General features: G+C 50.2%; 1 protein-coding gene across 8 annotated transcripts in view; it reads right to left on the bottom strand.

The window, feature by feature from the left end:
* Nucleotides 1-16,029, bottom strand: part of VRK3 (VRK serine/threonine kinase 3) — a 36,883-nt gene that overhangs the window by 2,651 nt on the left and 18,203 nt on the right. For 5 of the 8 annotated variants that reach the window (XM_068992422.1, XM_068992424.1, XM_068992421.1 and 2 more), the window contains 7 exons: nucleotides 15,636-15,702; nucleotides 13,991-14,075; nucleotides 13,616-13,721; nucleotides 11,191-11,283; nucleotides 8,327-8,459; nucleotides 6,869-6,989; nucleotides 1,838-1,896 (listed from right to left, as the gene is read on the bottom strand). In XM_068992422.1, the coding sequence (XP_068848523.1) occupies nucleotides 1,838-1,896; nucleotides 6,869-6,989; nucleotides 8,327-8,459; nucleotides 11,191-11,283; nucleotides 13,616-13,721; nucleotides 13,991-14,075; nucleotides 15,636-15,702 (664 nt within the window). The remainder of the gene's footprint in view (nucleotides 1-1,837; nucleotides 1,897-6,868; nucleotides 6,990-8,326; nucleotides 8,460-11,190; nucleotides 11,284-13,615; nucleotides 13,722-13,990; nucleotides 14,076-15,635; nucleotides 15,703-16,029) is intronic. The other 3 variants (XM_068992426.1, XM_068992427.1, XM_068992428.1) reach the window with 2 other exon arrangements.

A 16,029-nucleotide genomic window follows, 5' to 3' on the forward strand; every position in this document is an offset into this window, starting at 1 on the left:
CGAGCATCCTGTATTAATAAATCTACATCATGCCTATCATTTTGCCTCTTGCTGAATTCCTTCTGAGCTGAGACAAAAAGAATCTGAGCCTCAGTAAGTCAAGGCATCAGGTGAGTGATTCCAATTAAAAGACAGTGGGGTCGAGTCTTAATCTGAGGTGCACGGATTTATCATCAACTATCAACTCACACCAACCTTGTTTCATCAAAACCCCTACCGCTTCCCCCTCCTGTATTGTTTTAACGCAAATCCCAGCTGATTATATGATTTTATCTCTAACTATTTGGTGCATATCTCTGAAATGGGGGCCAACAAGCTTTTACTTTGAAGTGCCGGAGAGTAAATATTTTTGGCTCAGAACGTGGGGAACCTGTGAGGGGAGGACCAAACTCGGCTGTTCTCCCACAAAAGGCTCAAGGAGGGAGGCCAGGAGGCCAATACACCAAGACTGCTTTACTGATGGACGCTGCAGCTTGAATCTCACAGGTTTCATGTGTCATGAAACGATGTTCTTTTGATGTTTTTTCAAAAGATACAAATGAAATCATAAACAAAACAGAAACAGATGTATAATTAGAAAGGCATTTTGTCATATGAAATATGTATTCCTAATTATAACCCGTTACTCACATACATTTATATGACTATAAATATGTATCACTGAAGCTAGTATCTCATTAAGCATTTCCTTCTGCAAGGCATTCATACTCTTCCTGTCTTTTAAGTTTTGCTTATCTGTTTAATTTTGGCTGCCTTGGGTCTCCTTTGCTGTACCCGGGCTTTCTCTAGTTGCAGCGAGTGGGAGCCTGCTTTCTAGTTGTGGTGCCTGGCCGTCTCACTGTGGTTGGCTCCTCTTGTTGCAGGGCACAAGCTCTAGGGTGAGCTCAGCAGCTAGGGCTCCCAGGCTCTAGAACGCAGGCTCAGCAGTTGTGGCACATGGGCTTAGTTGCCCCTTGGCATCTGGAATCTTCTCAGCTCAGGGATCGAACCCATGTCTCCTGCACTGGCAGGTGGATTCTTAACTACTGGACCACCAGGGGAAGTCCTTTAATTGTTTTAAAAAAACCACCTGACCCTCCATCCCTGAGAGAACTGCTGTTGACATTGGCTGCACATCCTCTGCAATGCTTTCTTCTCAGATTTTCTTCTCTGTTGAGATCTTTTAATAATGAAAATGGGATCTGACCATGTGTGGTTTATATATATATATATGTATGCAAGGGGTCCTACAGTTGTGGCACGTGGGATCTTTGATCTTCGCTGCGGCATGCAGAATCTTTAGTTGCAGCATGTGAGATCCAGTTCCCTGAACAGGGATCGGACCCGGATCCTCTGTATTGGGAGCCCAGAGTCTTAACCACTGGACCACCAGGGAAGTCCGTGTCTTTTTCAGTTTTAAAATCCTCATTAAATGGATTTCATGACTGACTAATGAGTCACAACTGCAGTTTCAGCTGACGTTAAGTGTATTTTACCACAATTTTAGAAATATCCATAAAATTCTGTAAGTATTGACACAGAAAATCTCCAAGGAATCTTCTTAGATGAAAAAGTAAGTCAGAGACAAATATAGGTGACATGACTCTATTAAAAAAAACCCACACATGATGTGTATGTGGTTACATGTGTGTGTGTGCACGCTGCTGTTGTTATTGTCCAGACACACTTCTGAATCTGGCGGTGGGGGGGATGATTTTTGTTTCTACGAAGGGCACAGATACACATGTGATTTGGAAAACTCGAGGGAAATAGAGGGGTGTGAGGACAGGCATCCCCCAGATGGGCCCGAGTCCTGGTCCCTCCGTGGCCCCTGCCTGCTCCCTCCCTTGGGACATACCTGAGGGGGTGATCCAGCGACTGCACTGTCCCACGAGGCCCTCTGGGTTGTCAAGAAACCTGATGGGACAGAGGCACGCATGAAAGGCCTTTCAGGGAAGGACAGTCACCTTTTGAAACAGGATGTCTGGTAGACGTGCCCTAGTTTTCCTTATTCTCATTAGCTGTGATCTAGAACAGGGGTCCCCAAACTTTGGGACCTAATGCCTGATGATCCAAGGTGCAGGTGATGTAGTAATCATAGAAATAAAATGCACAATAAATGTAAGGTGCTTGAGTCATCCTGAAGCCATCCTCCCACCCTCCACCAGTCTGTGAAGAACTGTCTTCCACGAAACCAGTCCCTGGTGCCTGAAAGGTTGGGGACCGCGACTCGAGAGAGTCATCGTGGACACTGGATGAGTGAATTCTGAATGAGGCGTTTAGGGGAAGCACAGCGTTAAGTACTTGCAGGCTTCCAAGTGCAATATTTTTTACCAACTTATCAATACATCACTTGGTTTCACCTGTGTGTGTGCCTGTGTGCCCGCTCAGTCGCTTCAGTCATGTCTGGCTCTTTGTGACCCGATGGACCATAGCCCACCAGGCTCCTCTGTCCATGAGATTCTCCAGGCAAGAATACTGGAGTGGGTTGCTATGCCCTACTCCAGGGGATCTTCCCCACACAGGGATCAAACCCATGTCTCTTAAGTCTCCTGCATTGTCATGCGGGTTCTTTACCGCTAGAGTCACCTGGGATGCACATTTGTATAAATATACATATATAAATACACATGCTCCTCTTGGATCATGAAAGAAAAATGAAAAGTTGGGGGGGGATAAATTAGGAGGTTGGGATTAACATATATATACTGGTACATATAAAACAGATAACCAGTAAGGATCTACCGTATAACATAAGGAACTCAGTATTTTGTAATATACTACATGCAAAAAGAATCTTAAAAAGTATATACGTGCATATATATACAAACATAAGTGAATCACTGGCCTAGACCACTGGGTTGGCTCCCCACTGTCCACCGAGTCATGGGGTGCTGTCATCCCCTTTCCCTCCTCCACAGCCCAGAAGTCCCTAAAAGCCCCAGCCTCTTGCTTCCCAACCCTTTCTGTTCCGCCCCCTCCCATGGCTCTGGGCCCAGCTCAGGCCTCACTTTCTCCCTGGCACCCAGCCTCCTCTCCAGCTTTCCATTCACCACCCCCCCCACAGAGCCCCAGAGAGTCTGTCTATGCCCAGAGTGGACCCTGCCCCTCCCTGCTCACAGCCGTCCCAGGGTTTCCCAGTGCCCTGGTTTGGGGGGAACCTCTGGCACCAAAGCTACCAGCCCCTGTGGCCTTGCCTCCCTTCCTTTCTCCCGCCCGTCATGCTCCAGTCACACCAGACTCCTGCTAATCCCCTAACCAGCTCAGGCGTCCACGAACAGCTCCGGGCCTCTGCACCTGCCGCTCCTCTGCCCTTGGCTACCTTTCTCTACCCTGATACCTGGTAAGTGGCCGCTGTCCCTTCTGGACATGGCTCGAGGGCCTGCCACCTGGAAGCTTCCCCTGGACGCCCCCAGGCAGAGGAAATGGGTCCCTCCTGAGTGCCTGCACACAGGTCCATGGATGCCTTACAGCAACTGTCATACGGGTACAAGAAGGACCGGGTCTGACGCGGGTCTCTCGGGATATATGAGGTAAATGACTGAGCAACAGAGTGATGGCATAAAAGGGCTGTGCCAGCCTCAGGACCGCATAAATTGTGTGAGCACTTCCTCCACACAGGCTCTCACCGTTGGAATCTGTGGGACCTCTCTGCCCAGCTGCAGGCTTAAGAGCAGAGACCAATTCCAAGTGGAGTCTGTGCTTTCCTAGCTGGGGGCCTTGCATGCCAGAAAGCCTGGGGAATCAGACCGCCTCTCATCTCTCTTTGTTATTCATTCATTCTGTCATGAACTAGAATTTACAAAAAAAAAAAAAAAAAAAGAATACATATTTGCTGAGTGGAGAAAAAGCCACATACACCAGTAACATCTGAGAAGACAGTTGAAAAGTGAAAGTGTTAGTTGCTCAATCGTGTCTGACTCTTTGAGACCCCATGGACTGTAGCCCGACAGGCTCCTCTGTCCATGGGATTCACCAGGCAAGAGTACTGGAGTGGGTTGCCATGCCCTCCTCCAGGGGAGCTTCCTGACCCAGGGATCGAACTCAAGTCTCCTGAGTTCCAGGTGGATTCTTTACCATCTGAGCCACTAGGGAAGAAAATGTGCATATAGCAACATGCCCCCTTGTGGGCCCTTAGGTCAGCTGACAGGCTGGGCTGGGGGGTCTAGAACGAGTCCCGCATCACCGCTGACATTTCCCTGAGGAGCATCTTCACGCTCCCGGCCCTCCCTCTGTGGCTGTGGTTGGGATCTGGGGCTCTGGAAGGAACTGTTACTTATTCTCTCAGGGTCTCCTCGTAAGAGAAGCTCATTCTCATCGCTAACACAGCAGAGTGCGTCAAGGAGCAGTTCACAGACTTCAGCCACACTCAACATGTTAGTGATTGGGCTGTGTCCTCCGACAACCTGTGTCACTAATCCTGAGACCCGTTGTTTTCACCTGGCTTCACTGCAGAAAACACGAAATTACTGGAAAACTAGAAAATAAGTGCAAAAAGAAAAGAAAACAAGGCAACGGGCTTATGTTACGGCAGGTACTGAGGCTGCCTTCCAATGCAGAGGTTGCCTGCAGAAGCCTGGTTGCTGAGGGCTGCTCTGTCTTTTTCCCCCTTCTGCAGAGATGTTAGGGCGTATTAGCACCCAGGTGGGACCTCCTCACTCACCTTGTAGAGTCGCTTCACCTGTCACCATTGCCACGAGACCTGCCCTGGCCTTTAAATCTAAAAGAGCAGGCATGCCCACACCCTGCCAGTGCCACTGGCGGATGCCCAGGGCTCTGAGCTGACTGCCCCACCCTCTGACCTCTGACATGCTTTGTGTTTCATTATCTGTTCATAGCTTCTCCCATTAGAATGTGAGTTCCCTGAGGGCAGGGGTGTCTGTCTTAGCTATTCTGTATCCCCAGGCCCTAGAAGAGCCTAGTGCAGGGAAGTGTTCAGTGAGTATCTGGTGAGTGGAGGGTGGCTGCATCCAAACGCCACTGATACGCTGTGATGAGCCTCTCAAACTTGGGAGGTACCAGCTTCCAGGTGAAAGGGCCTCCTCTGGAGTCAAAGGGCCTGGGAGCGCCTCTCATCAGCTGTGTGACCCAGGCCGATCACCTAAGATCTCCGTGCTTCAGATCGGGAGAGCACTTGCCTCAGAGTTGACACAGGGAAGCGGTGGGTGCTCTGCCCGGGGCAGGAAAGCATACAGCAATGTTAGCCGTGAACAGGTCGTTACGGCCAGGCCAATGTGACAGGTGTCCCTTCCTCGGAAGTGAACAAGAAGGAGACCCGATGCGGTGGGGGTGAGGGAAGGGTTCCCTGGGGAGTGACGACTAAGCTGAAACATGACGGAGGATGAGATCTGGGGCAGGGTACCACTGATGCCAACGGAACACACACATACGGGTGAGTGTTCGATTGGCATAAATCAAACACAACGTAGTTTTCAAGGACACAGCTACATCTAAAATTACTTGAGGAGAAGCACTGAGCTTCTTTAGCCATGTAAAAAGTTAAAGAAATAAAGCATTAAGTGAAAGAAGGAGAATGAGATTTAGAATACAAGACCATTTATGCAAGTCAAACGCACACATCACATGTTTAAGAAAAAAAATAAACTGTCGTTTAAGGACACAGATGTGCCTATACCTTATTTAAAAGCAATAGTCAGAAGCAGTAAACTTGACGCACATGTAACTGGGGTTAAACTGGAAGTGTTGAGTGAAGAAAGCCAGAAACGGGTGAGATTCGAAGCAGAGTAACATTTATGCAAGTCAGATACAGTGCCACGACCGTCATGCAATTTTAAGGATACAAGTACATTTAAGCAAGCATATCAGTAGGACACGTATATATTCAGTATGTATGAGTGGGTACCCATGGTTGAGTAAAGGAAGATGGGATAATAAAGGGGGCAAAATGAGAGGCTCAACACGAACCATCGACACAGCATGCTTGGAACTGAGAAGACACACAGACTCGATGCTGTTCACTGGAGAGTTTTCTCTCTTTCCACTCTCCCAGGGCTTCTGCAGACAGCTCCTGAGACACTGCTGAAGTCTGAGTCTCTGTTTGAACTTCAAGTTTGCACATCAGATGTGATATCCCACCATCTCCTGAATGGCTCCTCTTGGGGTAGCTCTCCTGCCCCAAGCCTACACCACAGCTTGAATCCCGAGCTCTGGACCTGCAAAGCTGCCCTGAGTCTAGTTGTCCACTGTCCACATACTCAGCAGCACCTCCCTTTACAGCCAACAGCCCCTCTGTCCTTGGTGCTGAACCACGCACCCACCCGCACCCCCGTACCCCCACTGCCCTCTGTCCTTGGTGCTGAACCACACCACCCAAACACTTTTGGTTTTATCCCACTGTCCTTGGTGCTGAACATCTAAAACAGAACTAGCAAGATCTTCTTCACACGCAGAAGAGAGGGAAGTGTGGACACCAGAGGCCAGTGTTGCCAGATACTGAGGCAAAGCCCAGGCCTAACTGCTCAGATTGCCCATGTATCCCTGTGGGAGTGAATGAATCATGGCGTCCTGCACACCTTGAGCATTTTCTACAGGCCAGGCTCTGTGCTGAGTGCTGTGCACCCAACTCCCTCGAATCCTTCCACCTTGGGGTAGGCGCTAATAGGATCCCTGACACTGGAGGACACCGACACTTATGGAAGTTAGGCTGCCCACCCAACAGCCTGCAGTGGTGGGGCCGGAGTCTGACCCCAGGCAGTGTGGCTCCAGAGCCCACGCTCTGGCCGGCTGGAATGGACGTAGAGCACGTGCCTGAGAACTGCAGAGGCCAGAGGCTGCCTCCCCCTTTTCCGTCCCCTCTTGGGTTCTGAGCTTCTGCCCCACCTGCAGGGATGCTGGACCAGCACTGGGCTCTGCTGACCCCTAGACTCACTTCTGTTTCAGCTTCATAATCTCCTCGGTGTTGGGAAGGCAGTTTGTCCATGGCAGGGTCCCATAGAGCCACTTCAGCAAACAGTACCCCAGGGTCTGGAGATCACTGCGGCGGGAGGGCCCTGGGGAGGGAGGGAAGGAACGTGGCCACTCAGGCAGACGTTCTGACACGCCCACCCTCATCGTTTCTCTCACCAACTCAAGCATGTGCTCACACACGCAACCATCCAAACATACTGCCTCTCAACTGCTCACCCACTTTTCACTTGTCTATTCTCACTCTTTCACGAGGCAATCACTCATTCACTCCCTTGGTCATCTCTTCATCCCTGGTTTCACTAGCTCACTCCCTCACCTACTTGTCCTTCATTCATGAACCTATTTGTTCTGTGAATCCTCAGAGCCTTGGGTGACAAGCCCCTTCCCACATTTTTTTTTAGTATTTATTTATTTAGCCGCACTGGGTTTTAACTGTGGCACGTGGGATCTTTGATCTTCATTGCTGCATGTGAACTCTTTAGTTGCAGCATCTGGGATCTAGTTCCCTGACCAGGGATGGAACCTGGGGCCCCTGCATTGGGAGCATAGAGTCTTTGCTGCTGGACAACCAGGGAAGGCCTCCTTCCCATAGTCTTAAATTCCAGACAAGAGTTTGGTTGGGTCCCAGCCCTTGACAGTCCAGTAGAGAAATGTAACAAGGCATGAAGGTGCCTAGAAGGATGGCCACTGAAGTCAGCCTCACTTGGTAGACAAAGCAGACAGCGGGGTTTGGTTTTCTTTCACTTCCTGAATCACATGATTTAAACACTTCACACAAGCATTCGACAAACACTGCGAGCTGACTGTGTCAGACCCTCTGCCACCGGGTGCTGGGGGCACAAGCACCATCCCGTCCCTGGGGGACTTAGCGTAATGGGAGGATGTGGGCAGGGACTTGGATGGCCATGGTTTCAAGGGGTTTTGGTGAGAGAGGCCAAGACCTCCTCAAGGCATCTCCTCAAAGTATGCTCTTCTCTTTCCATGCACTTGCCCAGGATAATCTCACTCCTGTCCCTAGGCTTCAACTGACAACTTCTGAAATACTGCTGACATCTGGGTCTCATCTAGACCTCACTGGTGCGCTGCAGAGATGGATAGTCAGTGGCTTACTACTGTGTATCAGCAGCCCCTCCTGGATGACATCGGGGCCCCTCTCGCCTTCTAAGTCCACACAGAGCCTGAACGTGACCCTGGGGACCTGCAGGGCTTCCTGGCAGTCCACTGCTCGCTAGCCTCAGTGCTGCCCCACAGCGCCTGACACACGGGGATGCTGTCCATGGTTCTGACCCCCACCATGGCTCCCCGCCTTAGTGTGACTCCTGCGTTTGGCCACCTGCTGTTCATGGCTGTGACAACTGGGAGCTGTCCTTGTCTGAGAAGCATGTCTCCAAGCTCCTGAACCCCTCCTCTGGCCTCTTACCACATCCCTTGTGCAGGTCCATGCTAATGAACTCCAGGTTCCCCTCATGTGGGCTCCTGCTGCCTTCGGTGTAGGCCACGTGTCTGCCACCTGGCGAATAGCGGAAGGTGAAGCCGTAGCCTGCCAGAGTCACCTGTGTGCACGTGGGGAGAAGCCATACAGTTTTGAAGATTAGGAATCTGTATTCTGGAGTCAGAGATTTCAATTGTGGGTGCAATTTGAAACAACCCAATGCCAAACAGTACAGGAGGATGTGGAAAGAACCCAAACCAGTCATTCCCATCACTGCTCAGTCCCAGTTCCCAGAAGTAACCACTAATAGCTTCTCTTATGTTCATTTTCTTTAAATAATCAGCAAACGGACATGGATAAGGAAGACGCTCTAATTTTCCACAGAGGGATTGCACCGTACCTCCTGCTGGGCACACAGCTTTCTGTACTTTAACAGTGTATTAACTGCAGAGCCAGACAGACCAGACTCCAGTGCCAGCTTGGCCCATTAGTGCCCATACAGCTCTGGGGAAATTATGAAACTCTCTGTGCTTTGATTTCTCTATTGGTCAAATGAAGATAATCATAGTCCTTACCTTGCAGGGCTGTGAAGAGGCTTAACTGAGTTTAAAACACAAAGTGCTTAGCCACCAGACACACAGTTAGCCACACTGGCTTTCTAACGGTTACCTCTTATTCTGCTGAATGGAGAGGGGACACCTGTTGGCTTTGTCCATGTGAGACCTACATTTTTCTGGTCACAGTTTGTGATGGTTACTTTTATACGTCAACCTGACTGGGCCACACGGTGCCTAGACGTGTCACCAAAGGTTAATCTGGGTATGTCTGTGAGGGTGTGACTGGAATGGATGGTAGACTGCCCTCTCTAGTGTGTGGGCCTCATCTCATCAGTTGAAGAACAGAACACAAAGGCTTAAGTGAAAGGGAATGCCCCTTGCCTGTCCATTTGAGCTGAACATCAGCATTTTCCTGCCTTTGGGTTTGAACAGAGATACCAACTCTTCTCAGGTCTTGAGTCTGCCAGCTTTCAGACTGGAACTCACACAGGTTTCTTCAGGCCTTTGGACTCTGACTAGCAGCACACCATTAGCTCTCCTGTTCTCCAGCCTGCCAACTGAAGATCTAGGGACTCTGAGCTTTTTGAATTTGAGTCAAATTCTTATAGTGTCTCTCTCTCTCTGTATATATACATACATACATATATATATGTATGTATACACACACACACACACACACACACACACACACATTCTGTTGGTTCTCTTTCTTTTCTTTTTGGCCTCCTGCTATGTGGGATCTTAGCTGTCTGACCAGGGATCAAACCCATGACCCCTGTATTGGAAGCTCAGGGTCTTAACCACTGGACTAACAGAGAAGTTCTGGTTTTGCCTAATATGGTTCTAGGATTTTTCTCTCAGACCACCCCTCTCCAGCTCTCAGTCTAAGTGACTGAGATGAGGCTCACCCAATCCATCTCCACTGGGGTTGCTAAATGGAGGGGATTTAAGCCTCATTTGCTGGTGGTTATTTTGTCCCCACAGCAAAGAGGGACTGCCTGATAATGAGCAATGCAAACACAAGAAGAGCCCAGAGACAGAAGATCCAGTTTCCTAATGACAGGGTCTGAATTTTTAGAATCAGCCATGCCTGCAGCCCGTGAAGTCCTGGATTTTTTCACTCCAAGGAGCAATAAATTGTACCTTCCTTTTTTTAAACTAACTTTTTTTTTTTTTTTTGCTTAAGGCATGTTAAATTTGGTGTCTATCACTAGAAAGAGTAATTACGATTCACTTTAAATACTAATCAATACGCCATCAGGAGTATATATTGAGGTTTTCCCATTTTACTGTCAGAATCAGTGCTGTCAGGAACACTTTGTATGTGTATCTTTTTCTTCCTTATTTTTGGCTGCATCAGGTCTTAGCTGCGGCACTCGGGACCCTCTTCGCAGTATGAGGGATCTTTCGTTTGGAGCTTCTCTCTTGTTGTGGTGCATGGGCTGAGCTGCCCTGAGGCATGTGTGATCTCTGCTCCCTGACCAGGGACTGAACCTGTGTCCCCTGCACTGGAAGGCGGATTCTTAACCACTGGACTACCAGGGAAGTCCCTGTAATTTATCTTTGAAAACATGGAATGGATAAATTCCTCACAGAGGAACCAGCAGATCCAAAAACTTATGCAGTTAGCTCCATCAATCTTGCACCAAATGACCGTTGGCGGGCTCTGCTACCCAGGTCCGCTGCTACCTCCCACCCTGACAACTGGCAAGGGAGGGGCCCTCTTCTGTGCACTGACTACCTGTGGAAATGGTGACCAGTTAGTGTGAAATGCATGCTTAGCAAATGTTAGGTACTGTATTTGAACCAATAAACTTGAATCCTGCAAAACACAGAACAAAAATCCATATACATTTAAAATTTTGACTGCTATAAGAAATTACCTTCCAAAAAGTTCACCCAAGTACACTTCCAATAAGTAAAGAATTGCTGTACCTCACACCCTTATCAGCAAGAGATTTTTTTTTTTAATTTTGTCTACCCGAAAGGTAAAAGTAGTAGTGTATTTTAATTTCCATGATTACTAGAATCTAATAATAATTGCGGGAGATTGAACATTTTTTCATACATTTAACTGACCTGCGGATTCCTTTCTCTATGAACTGCTTTTCCTACCCTTTGTCCATTTTTCTACTAAGTGGCTTATCTCTCCTCATTTACTTGAAGAAGCACTTTATACATGATGGATAGCAATTCTTTGTCTGCAATAAGCATTGTGAAATAAACACAGGTTTTAAGATAGGCGAGCCCGGGAGCCCAGAGAGCCCCCAGGGAGGGCAAGGATCTGGCAGTTACCTGGCACAGGTTCTCTGGATTCACAAAGATATTCTCAGCTGTCACGTTGCCATGAACGTACTCATTCTCGTGGAGGAACTCCAGGGCATCCAGCTAGGGGAGGAAAGCAAGCCTTTCTGTGAGAAGTGCTGATAACACAGAGGCTCTGATGCGAAGCCCTGGAAGGAAACCCCACTGTTGGGCCTGGGGTCACGAGGTCCTGCTTGTCATGGGGGTGGTAACATTGGTAGATTGCCTGTGTGTGTGCTCAGCTGCTTCGTCATTTCCAACCCTTTCCACCCCATGGACCGTAGCCTCCTCTGTCCATGGGATTCTCCAGGCAAGAATACTGGAGTGGGTTGCCATGCCCTCCTCCAGGGCATCTTCCCAACTAGAGATCGAACCTGTGTCTCCTGAGTCTCCTGCATTGGCAGGCGGACTCATGCCCACTGAGCCACCCGGGGAAGCCCCAGTGGTGGATTGGGCCTGACTAATTCTGAGTGAAGCATTTGGCTGCCTGCCATGACAGCGCACCTAAGAATGTCTTAGAAGACATTAGGGTTCTGAAAAATTCAGTATTAAAGCTGATATCTCATTTTCCATCGATCTCTTGTATATACTGGGTTGGCCAAAAGTTTGTTTGTCCTCAAGCCGGTACAGAAAAACCTGTATTAACTTTTGGACCAACTCATTATTTCTTAGTTGACTGAAATCTCTGGAGGGGAAAAAGTTGGTTACTTACTGACCCTTGCAAAAAAAAAAAAACCAACACTCATATATACCAAAGAGGTTTTCTCATTTGTCCAAAGAAGCAAAAATACATTTAGTTGAGCACTTTGTATTTTTATTTCTAGCCCTGACTTTTCCACTGAGCTCCAATTGCATATATTGAACCCCCAGGTGCTTGCCGCATCTTGACTGCAACCCCCTTGACTCCAAGGCTTAACTGCCTGCCCCATTCTGCTGCTTCCACAGACACTCCGTCCCCACAGCCCAGCTCCTCCTCAGGCCTGATCCCCTCTCGTGCCCGCCTCACTCAGCCTCCACCGCACCCTCCCCAGCCGTCCCCACGTGGCCCACGGGGTCCTTCTACACCCAGAGCTGACGCTGCTCCTCCCCTGTCCTCAGTCCTCACGTGGGTTCCTGGTGCCCTCGGGACAGGAGTCCCGCCCCTCAGCTTGGTGTTCAAGGCCCTGGGTCCTCTGGTCACTGCTGAGCCTCCATACCAACCGCAGCTCCTGCCTTCCACCCTCGACACATCACATGGCCAACACTGCGTGTCGTACCTTGGGGACCCATCCCGCCAGCTGTTTGTTTATAGTTCTCATTTATTTTTATTTATCTTTGGCTGCCCTGGGTCTTCACTGCTGTGTGAGGGCTTTCACTGCTTGTGGCAGGCGAGGGCTCCTGCTCGCTACAGTGCCCAGGCTTCTCACTGTGGCGGCTTCTCTTGTTGCGGAGCACAGGCTCTAAGGCGCGGGCTCAGTAGCTGCGGTGCGCGGGCTTAGCTGCCCCGCACGGCGTCTGGGATCTTCCCGGACCAGGATCGAAATGTCCCCTGCACCGGCAGAAGCATTCTAAGAAGATTCTTAGCCACTGTGCTACCAGGGAAGTCACTCTGTGTGCATTTGGCTCTTCCGGGTCTCATGTGTGGTAAACGGGATCTTCGTTGTCGCATGCGGGGTCTTTAGTTGCAGCATGCGAACTCTTAGTTGCAATATGTGGGATCTAGTTCCTGGAGCAGGGATTGAACCCGGGGGTGGGCCCCCAGCATTGGGAGAGAGGAGCCTTAGCCACTGGACCACCAGGGAAGTCCCTCCTCCAGCAGTTTAAGTTAGGTCCTCTTCTCCGTCACAGCATGGGGACACTTCTATCCAGAGCACTTTTCACTATTGGTGCAACCGTGGCTTAAACTCACCCAGTCCCAGCAGACATAGAAACCATGTCTGTGCTGGCCTGCACTGCACTCCCAGGCCCTGGGACGGTGTCTGACACTCAGCAGGGACAGGATAAATATTTCATGGAAGGATGGATGAGGAAGGAACGAATGACAGATGTCCTGTGCGCTCTCCCCCACACGAGCCTTTGCCTAAGCAACCTCCTTGGGCTGGAACGCTCTCCCCATGCACTTCCACTCCCACTCTACCCAGCCCCTTGCTATTCCCCTCTTGGCTCAGAAATAAACTCCACCAGGAAGCACAGCCAAACCCCTCAGTTTAGGCTGGGACCCTTCCTCCAACTCCCACAGCCTCCTGAACATCCCTCATGGCAATACCTATCGCTCTGGTTCTACTGGTCTGGGGTTCAGCGGTGCCAGTCACCCTGCTTGCCCCAGTGCCCAGCAGAGGGAGATGCGGGCTGAATGTGTCAAAGAGCAAACCGACTGATAAACTAGGACCCAGGGCACCATGCCCTGGATGGGAGCCTGAGACCCTCTAGTACCTACCAGCCGGCAGGCCATCTGGAACACACACCTCACCGACATCACGTGCTTCGGGAAGTCATCCAGGATCGACTGAAGGCTCCTCCCCAGGATGGGAAACACCAAGAACCTGGAAGACACAGGTGTCCCAGGAGGTGGGAGAGAGGACTGGGGTGGGGACAGAGTATAGTTCACCAAGGAGGGACTGTGGCTGGGGACTACCAGGTCCCAGTCCAGGGTGAGATGAAGGGTTGGATGGGTGGGGGATCGGTCTGGCTCAAAGCTGGGGGAGGAAGGCAGTGACTAACTGGCCAGTGGCTCCAGGGTCCCAGCCATGCCTGGGCATGAGACAGAGAGACAGGAAGCAGCCCGAAGCGAGTGCCAAGTGAAGTGACTCACCTGTACTTGTCCTGGTGAATGCCGAAACCGATGCAGGTGGGGATGGCCAGCTGGGGGATTGAGTACAGCTTCTTCCACTTGTTTACTGCGGGAGACAGGGGCCTGAGAGGTCAGGGCCCATCTGGCCCGACACCCACAGTGGACCACAGCCCATTCTGAGACTTGAAGCAGAATGCACCTGAGTCCCGGGCAGACCCTGGGTCTCCCTCCTGGTTGGAGACATTGCTTCTGTGGGTGGGTGAGGGCTAGGGGGGCAACGACGGGGGGTGTGTGAACGTGGTTTTGAGAAAGCACTGACAAATCTGGAGTGAGTGGAAGGGGCAGAGTGACTGTGTACCCCGTGAAATCTCACTCAGAGAGCTAATGCGATCGGGAAAAGTCTAAACTGGTCACTGTGTCACTAGATTTCTGACCACCTTTCAGGATCTCAGTTGGATGGCAGAGATGGAGCAGTGTGCTGATGAAAGTTTAATAACTGGTTGTTCAGGAAAACAATAGCCCTGATCTGTGTTTGTGGATTTCCGTGGTGTAAATGCTTCCCAGTACAGCCAATTACAAGCTACCAATGTGGTATCACCGAAGATGAAGAGCTGGGCAGAGAGGCAGTAGCGTGCCCTTATATGGTATTTCCACCACACGGATACACTGAATGGAAGCAACCTCGAGAGTACAGATAATAGGGACTTCCCTGGTGGTCCAGTGGTTAGGGCTCCATGCATTCACTGCCAGGGGCCGGTTCGATTCCCGGTCAGGGAACTAAGATCCCACATGCCACACAGTCTGGCCAAAAAAAAGCACAGGTTATAGATGACAGGTAATGGAAAATGTAGACAGATAATAAGGAAGTGATAAACTTCGAGTGTGTATTACCCTTGCTCCTCTCTTTTTTACATGTTATTTATCTCTGGCTGGGCGGGATCTTGGTTGCTGTGAGGCCCTTCCTCTGGTTGTGGCGAGCTGGGGCTACTGTTTGATGTGGAGCACAGGCTCTATGGTGCAGGCTTCAGTAGTTGCGGTTCCCGGGCTCCAGAGCGCAGGCTCAGCAGTGGCGGTGCATGGGCTTAGATGCTCTATAGCGTGTGGGATCCTCCTGGGTCAGGGATCAAACCTGCGTCTCCTGCATTGGCAGGCGGATTCTTTACCACTGAGTCACCAGGGAAGCCCACTCTTGTTCTCAATCTGACTGTAAATTGATATGATTGATTATTATTTATTTGGCTGCGCCAGGTCTTAGTTGCGGCCTGGGAATTCCGAGTTGAAGTGCAGCATTCAAACTCTTAGATGCGGCCTGCAGCATCTAGCTTCCTGACTAGGGACTGAACCTGGGTCCCGTCCACTGGGAGTGCAGTCTTAACCACTGGACCACCAGGGAAGTCTCTGGTACAATTAGTTTATGACGGCTGTGTTTTAATAACTGGCTTACAGTATTTCTGAAAATGTAATACTCGGCTCTCAAGAGCTGGGACGATGAGCCAGCCTCAGGCCATGTCTGTTGTCTGTCCTCTGAGGCCCGAGGGGTGATGCGAGCAAACCTGGGCCTTGAATTTCATCCCCACCCTTCCCACACCTTCAGGGAGAAGCCAGTTGTTCTGACCAAGCTGGTACCTCCAAACTCACCCCACTTGCCCACTTCCCTGAGGAATACCTTGCAAAGGCTTGGCAGCCCGCTGGAAGAAGTTCTGTTCGTTGAACAAGCGCCCATCCTTGGCATCCTAGTGGGGGAGGGGAGGGGAAAAGGCTGTCATACTGGAATCTCATAGGCAAGGGCTCCCAGATCATCACTGGCCGTGGATCGTCCCAGGGGAATGCCAGCAACACCCTAGGTTGCTTCATGTGACCACATATCAGAGACTTTGAGTTACTGCCTAGGTTCCTTTTCTTTTATGACAGGATCCACAAGTTTTCCCTAGATACAGGCCCTTCAGCTAAACACTACATTTTTCCAGTCTCCCCTGCAGTGAGGAATGGCCACACGACCAAGTTCTGGCCATTGGGGATGTGAGCAGAAGAGAGACGGGCAACTTTCAGGTTATGCTCTT

This window comes from Capricornis sumatraensis, chromosome 20, assembly GCF_032405125.1.
Source record: "Capricornis sumatraensis isolate serow.1 chromosome 20, serow.2, whole genome shotgun sequence".
In the NCBI taxonomy this organism is placed as follows: Eukaryota; Metazoa; Chordata; class Mammalia; order Artiodactyla; family Bovidae; genus Capricornis; species Capricornis sumatraensis.